Source organism: Cornus florida, unplaced genomic scaffold (genome assembly GCF_030987335.1).
Source record: "Cornus florida cultivar Cherokee Brave unplaced genomic scaffold, ASM3098733v1 CherokeeBrave_3.0.0_Hap2_Chr03, whole genome shotgun sequence".
Lineage (NCBI taxonomy): Eukaryota > Viridiplantae > Streptophyta > Magnoliopsida > Cornales > Cornaceae > Cornus > Cornus florida.
This window is the reverse complement of record NW_026775573.1, coordinates 4,652,197-4,661,749: the sequence shown is the minus strand read 5'-3', so window position 1 is coordinate 4,661,749 and position 9,553 is coordinate 4,652,197. Positions and strand designations below refer to the sequence as shown.

At 33.8% G+C, this 9,553-nt stretch overlaps 1 protein-coding gene across 10 annotated transcripts in view; it reads right to left on the bottom strand.

The window, feature by feature from the left end:
• Nucleotides 1-228: 228 nt before the first annotated feature.
• Nucleotides 229-9,553, bottom strand: part of LOC132299140 (uncharacterized) — a 29,711-nt gene continuing 20,386 nt past the window's right edge. For 4 of the 10 annotated variants that reach the window (XR_009480023.1, XR_009480027.1, XR_009480029.1 and 1 more), the window contains 9 exons: nt 9,393-9,433; nt 9,162-9,239; nt 8,982-9,066; nt 6,713-6,867; nt 5,374-5,492; nt 2,496-2,630; nt 812-998; nt 696-730; nt 229-593 (listed from right to left, as the gene is read on the bottom strand). Coding sequence is in view for 2 of the 10 variants with exons in the window: in XM_059795605.1 (XP_059651588.1) it covers nt 6,752-6,877; nt 8,982-9,066; nt 9,162-9,239; nt 9,393-9,433 (330 nt within the window). In the remaining 8 variants the exon portion in view is untranslated. Of the gene's footprint in view, nt 594-617; nt 737-811; nt 999-2,487; nt 2,631-5,373; nt 5,493-6,712; nt 6,878-7,379; nt 7,483-8,981; nt 9,067-9,161; nt 9,240-9,392; nt 9,434-9,553 lie in introns of those variants that run through there. The other 6 variants (XR_009480025.1, XR_009480024.1, XR_009480026.1 and 3 more) reach the window with 6 other exon arrangements.

The following is a 9,553-nucleotide window of genomic DNA, read 5'->3' as shown; positions in this document are numbered from 1 at the left end:
ATTAATTACTATGACGCTTTGAAATTTTGAACTAAACTCATAGTAACTAATATCCAGAGATCATAGAAATTGAAAACATTTTGGAGCAAGCTATACACAGCCCAGGTATTGTAGCTATCATTGGAAAAACGTTGCAACATAAACTGTAACAAATTTAGTTCAAACCAGAGTTTATCAAACAAACTGTCCATATACTTCTACATCAGGTTTAGCACATCTTTCTTCGGGTTTTTTTTTTTTTTTTTTTTTTCATTTTATTTATTTTTAGTACATTCATGTCATATAAACGTGAAAAAAAAAAAAAAAAAAAAAAAAAAAAAAAACAGGCTTGATATCGACATTGACGGTGCTTCTCACATTCGCGCTTAATATTAGAGCCCATAAATTCTTCTGACCCCAATTTTGGATCGGCATAGGAGAAGATGCATGGTGTAAGAGGTCATTTCAGCAGCAATAAAAGCAGATTCAATTCTTGGTCATGATGCTCAGCGTTGGTCCTGCCATTGCGGATTGCTGACGAACAGGGAGGAAAAGATGTTCAACTGTTATCATCTTTCCACAAGTCATGATAAATATGAATCCTAAGAGAGCCTCTGCGAGCAAAAAAAGATTGTTACCTCTCTACGTCGTTTAATACAAAAAAAAAATTTAAAAATTAGGCATATGCATGGAGTCCACTTCTCCACGATACACACCAGATATGTAGGCCATCCCTCTTTGAAGACAACACCTGCAGCTAGATAGGCCCAAAGCAAAATGAGAGAAGCAATTGGAAGAATATATATATAATTTGAATTATGTCAATAAATACCTTCATTACAATGGGGAAAATATATGGACAAGTGTATGATGCACCGACATCCCCCTTCACTTGGCCAAACCCAGAGCATTCTGTTCCGCACTTACCAACAATATGTGATAAATCATTTCAAAGCAGCACATAGAAATCGGAACGCAATCTTAGATGCAGGTTGAAAGCCTAAACTGATGTCGCAGTCCTGAATGCAACCGGACAGAAATTTAGCAGGGAGAAAAGAAAAACATATTCATAGAAATCAATCCAAAACATATTTTAGCAGATGTGGAAATGTCTGGGTTGATTCTACGCTGCTTAAATGCATGCTTAATCTATTAATTACTCCTTGAAATAAAAAGCATTTGGTGGCCGGTGTTTAACAGATTTAGACAATGAATATTCAAACCAAGGAGGGAACTGAGACCTAGCTATGTGGGTGAGGATCCAATATATGATCACCAAGAATCCAGAGTGTTTTAAGGATTTAATGTAAGCAAAATAATAGTCTAACAATAATTAATCATTTAATTAAACCTAGAGGCTAGATCAATGGTTATCCATATTTTTAAGAGAAATTGCACCCTATTTAATAGAGGTGCATTATACCATATCAATTCTTAAAGGTGTTTTAATTTAAATGAATAGTCACGTATAATATGAAGAGTTGTGTTGATTGATGGAACTAGCACAACTCTTAACGTCTAATGGAATAGTCACAACCCTCGTCTATACATGAGAAAGAAGTCTAGAGTCCATCATCCGATTTAGAGAAAAGATTAAAGGGTTGAAGGCCATCTCCTATCTGAATACGGAAGGCACGCTTCCACAAAGGTCGATTCTAGTTTCCATATTCAGGTATGTCTCCTATCAATTTATGCATTTAGTCCATGACTTCTAGTTATGTTGAAATTACATTTAATTCAAGCCTCACCACCACCCTGATAATTAATATTGAATTATCAAATGATTGGCTTTGTTCTATCTCCTATTTAATGTTCTAAGTAAAATTTTTGAAAAAAAGATTGATCATGCTACTGATTGATGAAATATTTTGGGTCAAAATATGGATATGATTGTTTATGCACCAAAGGCAATAACTCGACATGGATGCATGGTGGAGTGGAAAACCTGAGGTTTGGTTTACACAAACTTGCTGACTGGCTGCTTTAATTCTTGATCCCACATTCTCAAACTTGTCAGTCTTAAACACTGGAGTCTGGACCAAGTAATGACCCCTACTAATGTTTTATGTACTTGGGTTTAAATACATTTAATTTAGTTATACAATATTTAGTAGCTCAAAAGTAAACACAGCTCTCCTCAATTGGCCACACAACATATTCCTATGAGAGTGACTATTTTCAATTGAATATTAATTAGGCTAATATATATTTATCAATTTAAATCCAAATATAATTTCATGTCTGAAATTATATTTCATGTATTTACATATTTCTATTTCTTTTCCTGAATATGTATTTACAAATTTCCATTTGATGTTCATTCATATTTCCAGAAACACTTCAATTATGGCCCATTGAAACAATACAAAAAAATAAGTGAAACAACCTCTTATGAGTTATACTACCTATTATGATTGAGAAGCTTACAAGTTAGCAATGTTCCCATAGCTAAAGTCTGACAAAGCACTGAATAATCACGTCTAAAAATGAATGTGTATTGTAAATTACCAACATACCCTCTCCATGAAAGACTCGGGCATTGTGGCTTCCAGTATGGCAGACCCCAATGACTGACATGCCATATAGAACGTGGATATGTGGATTCTCATTTTATACGCAGATCCTTTTGCAGGCCAAGTCCCCTATTTCAACTGAAAAACGTATTCACTGGAGAGATTAAATGATCTAACATGCAGTAGTAATTCTAAAAATTGATTTGCATGCTGAAAAAACAAACATGATTGATAAATAAATAAAACACATAAAATCTCTCAAGGGGGATGATCTTAGAGGCACAAACACTTCCTATATCGAAAATTTTCGAACACTCCTCGACATGTGTCTAACCTATCACAAGTCCACAATTTAAAACATAAAATTCTCAGCTTTGAACATACAGCCAACACTTCTTGCACACACGCTACATGTGACCAACAAATCTTGGAAATTTGTGATCTAATTTCTCATAAAATAAAACAAAAAATTTAACATTATTTTTAATAAAAAATAAATTAGAAGTTCATAGAAGATCTAGTATAAATTTTGACCATAAGTTTTTCAAGAAGTACTATGAAGTTTTATCAAGGTGGCATGGAAGAAGTATCATAATTATATGCTTAGATATATACTTCAATCTATATAAGAAAACATATTGAGAATATCTATCTCATCTTTGATGATATGAAGTTTTATCAAGGTGGCATGGAAGAAGAAGTATCATAATTATATGCTTAGATATATACTTCAATCTATATAAGAAAACATATTGAGAATATCTATCTCATCTTTGATGAGTCTTTATCAATGTGCCATGAACGATTATTGAATAGTCACAAGTTATAAATGTCATGTTATGGCCACATAATATCATATTAAGTAATAAAGTAATTTTTGTTGTGTATTTCATAATCTATATATAATCATATACTCGTGTATTGCATATTTTAGGATTTTCTGTTTAAGCATGTCTGTATCACTGCATGCTCGTGACCAGTCCCAGTGTCACTATCCATACTTCATATGAGATAATTTTAGTATCACCATGTGATGCAATTTTCAATTGGGGAACCATCACCATTTAGTTCTTTCATAAACATTCTTGATTCCTAATTGCCTAACTTGCGACCCAATGGTCAAATTCAGTTTAGTTTAACAAATGCAAGAACATGTTCATCAAGGCACAAAAATTAGCCTAGACCAAACTTAAAACAATATGTGATCAGGGCCCAGCATTTAAAGAATTTATCCAAAGAAACCCTACTAGCAAAATATAAAAATGAGAGGGTCCTAAGATTTCATATTCATAGACCATTCAAACTAAGCAAAATAAAAATGAGAATTATATATAGAACAATCCTGGAAATTTTGAGTAGAAGGATTTTTTATGAATATCTTTCATTCATTATGCTCAAACAGGTGTCATTTGAACTATGCAATCGTACATGGAATGATAAAATAGAATTTAAAACTCATGATTTTGTCAGGACGCTGAAAGAAAACATAATGGAGAATGACAAAAGAACTCCAAAGGGAATGCAAAACAAAGGGAAGCTGTGAGGAGTGTAATGAGGAAGACCACAAATTTTGAAGAGACTAAAAAGTGCAATATTGAGTTAGTGATAAGCAAGGTCATTGCCAAGACTGAAATATGTACAGGAGACCTCTATGTCAAGTAAGAAGTTGGAAGTAGAAGCAGCAGTACTTGTCTAAAGAATGAAAAAAGGCCATAATAGAGAATGTTCTCTCTAGCTTTAACAATTATTTAGTGTTAACATCTACTTAGACAAACTGAGCAATCTCAGAAATTTCTTGTGGGGAGGCAAGGTGAGGAGCTCAAATATCACTTGGTTAATTAGAGAACTGTCACTTTGAAGGGAGATTTGGGTATCAGGAGATTCAAGCAACTAAATTAAGATTTGTTTGGTGACGACAAAGATATGCATTAGAAGTGAGATGCTCGTGGAGACGGGTGGTAAGGGGAAGTTTTGAGTAGATAGAAATAGGTTCTGGGGTGAGACCAGGAAGGGTATTAAGAAAGGATGGGAAGATTTCTTTTTAGTATGTAAGCTTTTCTATGGAGGTGGGCCTGAGAGAGAGGTTCCAACATGATGTTTGGTAGTTTGGTACCAGAATTCTCCTTTGAGACAGATGATTATGCCCTTGTATAGCATTGCTTGCAATGAAGTGGCATATATACAGAATATCTGTCTCCCACAAGATCACCACCTGTCCATCTTTTCCACCAGTACAAAAGAAGTTTTCATTTTCATTACTCGAAATCACTATAACATATTAAATGTCAATACTGACTTATATTTCTGTTGGCGCACAATTGCTTGGGAAAGTAGTAGATGAGGATAAGAGTAAGTAAGAATGTCTCAGCACCACTGCAAACAAAAACTTCAGATCCAGCAGGAGAAAGGGGTTCCAAGGACAGGTTGTTCCTTCACAAGAAACCCCCTTCAAGAATTTTACTAATAAAATCTCTTACCTGCAGCCAGTTGCATAAAGTTTTAATGTTCTATCCTTCTAATAATTATTGTATTTCCTTTCGTGGGCACTTACAGGAATTCCAGACTTTGGCTCTTACAAGAAGTTCTTCCACACGATATTAGAGGAACAAATAACTATGAAAAAAAAAAAAAAAAATGAAATTTTGCTCAACAGTTATGAGCTAAAAAACAAAATCTAGGAAGCATTTCCACTAAACTGAGTTCATAAACTCTACCAAATTGGCAAAATTAAACTGACTTCTACAAATTAATAGATTTCCCGAGGGAAAAGATTTAACTGATTAAAAAGGGAGATGGAAAAGTGGAGGAAATGGGTGCTTCCTAGCAGTTACGCAAAAGGAAATCCCTATCTGATCAGATTGAGTTTTGACAAACAACTCACCGTCTCCAAGGACACGAGTCGAAAATGGACATTAACCCCCCAATAGGGCCAGTTGACAGGCAGGCAGACTACAGGATCATTCTCAATATCCGTAATAGCATTCCACCGCTTCTCCAATCCTGCAAGTGAACTTCGCTGATCAAAACATGGTTAGAAAAATATTCAATTTAATTTATGAACAGCTACCAGTTTTTTTTTTTTTTCTGGTTTATATTATTAAGAACTTCATTTCTGAAGTTTCTTAATCGGGATGGCCGGAACCTACCACAAGAAACTCAAGCCACATTATTGCATAGTTCATATACAAGATTTCAAATAACGGATTTTACAAAGTTTAACAGCCGTGACATTACAATATCACTAAGTGACGATGTTGTCACAGGTCGATGTAGTGTCCGGTTAAAAGTTCATAACCATAGCACGGTCCATAACAGCAAGCTGACGACACCATAGTAACCATTACAGCTAACTCAGCCCAAGACTATATTAATCCTTTTTCTCAATTTTCCACTTTATATCCACAAAGTCAGTTCTCATTATAACCAGAACACTCTATAATATATCTAGTTTTCAAATCTAAGTTTCGCTCTTGAACCAAGAGCTTGGGAAATTTCATTCAATCGGTAAGTTCAACTTTATTATGCATATATATTTTATTTAAAATTTCATTTAAGTTAGAAATATATGCTAGATATTATCTAAATTGTTGGTGAATCTTTAGGACATTTCATAAGAAGAAACTTCTGCTTTATTGAATAACTTTCATATATTCCAAGTTTAGTGCATTTTTAGCATTTGACGTACTTAAAAATGAGTTGACCTTTGACCATCGACTTAAAATAGAAACTAAAAATCATTATAATATCAAGTCATCTTTATAAGTTCCCTTTTTTCTTTTTCCTTTTCTGGATGAGGAACATCTTTATAAGTTCAACAAAACTCATTTTAAATAATAATAATAATAATAATACCAAATTTATAGGATTTTGGGATCAAAACATACGTGTCATACATTTTATGGGAGTTGAACATAAATAAAGAATTCAGAGTTTAGCCACATCCATTACATTAAGTCAGCTAGACCACTTACACTGTTATTGTAGATATCACTGTTACTTAAACACCTTCAGAACTCAAACAATTTGAGCTTCATCAAAATGATACAATGAACAAAGGGCACACAAATCTACCCAAGCAAGCATTTTTATTTTTCATATTTTCAACTTAAAATTTGAGCAATCTGACTTTCTGTATATTTCTTATTCCTTCAGCATACAAATATCAGAACATTAAATAAATAAAATTGAGCAACATAAATGTCAAAGCTTCTAAAGGGTACCTTCCAAATTTATATAACTCCTTTGGATAATTAGAACCCCTAGGGAAGACTGATACTTGGAATAATTTTTGGAAGTAGTTTATATGGGGGCTTAGTACTTGAGTCACCATCACTAAGAATGCATGGAAGCTCGCTTTCCAGGATAGAATAAGCATCTGCAAATGCCTGAGTCGCACAATATTAATAGAATATCAGAAGCACAATAATAATTATAACAATCAACATTTTCTTTGGGACTTAAGCACAATGGTTCACATTTCAAATAACCCAGGACAATGTCTACCAATTAAGGAACGCTGTATTGATTTCAAAAATGAATTATTTTGTCCATAAATTAAGAACAGTTTCCACAAAAAATGGTTAGCTACTGCAAGGTCATATAACCTGGCAAAACCCGGATAATCTTTCTATCATAATAAAGTCATTAAGTTGACAAAAAAGTACATTCTCGCATGTTTATTGAATTTGCTAATAAAGCGAGCAAACTGTTAGATTGATATGCAATGTTATCCATAAATAGCCAAAAGTGCTGGTCAGAGATAACAGTTAAAACTTTTTCTCCTAAAATATTTGATTTATCTGATAATGTGAAACCTACATCATGGAATTATAAAATTGAAGGACTTGAGTTAACAGAAGCTTCAAATGAATTATCACAGGAACAAACCATGTGATGTCTGTCCTCTCCTCATTCGTCAGTTCATTAGCTTAGGTGTTGCGAGGTCAGACGTATAGACAAAGAAAGGTATTCTCTTTTTTCCTCCCCATTTCTGCTCATAGAGTAACCAATACAAATAGAACCTTTTAAAAGAAATATATATATACATACACATACATATATGTATATCGCCAAATAGATATGTCCCTGTATAGCAGAAAACTGACATACAAAGTAGAAGTAATGGAGAATGACCCTTAATAAATGAGTGTGTGCACCTATCAAAAAAACAAAATTTCCTGTTGAACTCCAGATTTTTCTGGAGTAGGCCACACACAGCAGTAAAGTTCGTTGGATCTAAGTCACATAATTCTTCTCAACAGGTGCCGCTCTCACTCCCGTTCTGCACGCGCTCTCACTCCTGTTCCTATTCTACATGACTTAGATTTTGCTGCTTCCGCTCTCAAATTCGCTCCCGCTCCCGCACTGTGTGACTTGGCTTTGGATTACATTCAAGACCAAAAAAAATGATGATGATGATAATAATAACAATAACAAGTTACATGTTGCTATCCCAGTTAACACCTCAATGCCTCCACTTAACGTGCACAAAAATACAAATATATGGCACCAGGGAGAAAGGACAATGCACACTGAAACTTGCAGCGAGGAAGTATGAACAAACATTGTTCAGGTAATCCAAGATATCTATTAAAAAGAAAGTTCACTTCTGATGAAAAGTAAAATGATGGGGATGAGATGCGATTCGCACACGAGTTACATGTGTTACAACGTTACTTTTGGAAAAGAGGAGAATTAGGAATTTTTTGTAAATTAGGGCTACAAAATTATGTTTCTTGTTATATTTGGTAATATTTGAATTTTAGGGTTAATTTGGTATTTTTATATTTTAGAGTGTATAGGGTTTGCTTAACATTGTCCTATATAAGGCCCATATGTAATCATACATTTTCAGATTTTGATTATTGGAATTATTATCGCAAGTTTGGGAACTCTCCCGGTGTCTCTTCTCCCTCTCTGTTCTTGCTCTTTTCAATCTATCTTCTCACCCCCTTCGTCTGCCTTCTAACTTCTTCTTCTAACCTCATCTCATCTTCTCATTCCCATCCCCCTCTTTCTTTCTGGTTCTAAATTGAAGTAACAAGAAGCTTATCTGCCCTTCATCACTATGACTTCAAAATAGGAAACTATAAATAACTGTTAAAATTTGTATAGACCGGTTAAGAATCTAAATAAAAACCCAACTTATCTTAACCTGAAAAAGATAGTCATAAACCAAAACTAGGTTTAAAAAGAAAAAGTGACTAGAACTACAGCTCATTCCAGCAAATTTTGAAATCACTACATTCCCTCAACTCAAAATAAAATATAATTGATTACAAAAGGTTCTAATTGCACCTCATATGGAATCCAGAAAAATCCCCATTTTGCTAACATATTTTGCACACTGAAGTATTTGCATTGATCAGTTTCAGAGTTCAAAAAACCTTTTTTTTGTTATACAAAAATCCGTACTTCTTTGCAAAACTAATATTTTAAATACAAAAAATTTCAAAGCTGGTAATAATCCAATAAAGATTATAGACTGACCTTGATGCATTGATGTATCCGGAAGCAATTTCGCCCCACATTATTTGTTGGGAAAAGAGGATCATCAATGTATATTGGGTCGATGCTACAAGATAGATCATCAAGCATAAAGAGAAATATCTACAAGGACCTCCTACAACACAAATTCTAACAAACAAAGCAACTAGATGCTTCTGTTACCTATATCCTCGTTCCCTATTTATGTAAATCCCACTTCCCTGCACTGAAATACGCATTTGGCGAGGATCAAACACATTCCTGGATTACACAGGCAAGTCAGATTAATAGCAATCATGAGATTTAAGACAGAATTTGAAAATAATACAATCAATTGAGGACTACTAGTAAACTAGGAATCATGTCAACAATACATAAGAGAGAAAGCCCATCTCATAAATGGCTTCAACTCACCCAAAGAAGTAGAGAAAATCCATCAGCAAGCTTCCAAGATTCTACCAACCAGAAAAAATAATAATAATAAATAAATAAAAGAAGAAAAGGAATAAGAAGATGTTAATGTTGCAAGCAAGACAAAAGAACAAAATGTTTTTGCAGATGCACAACAATAAAAG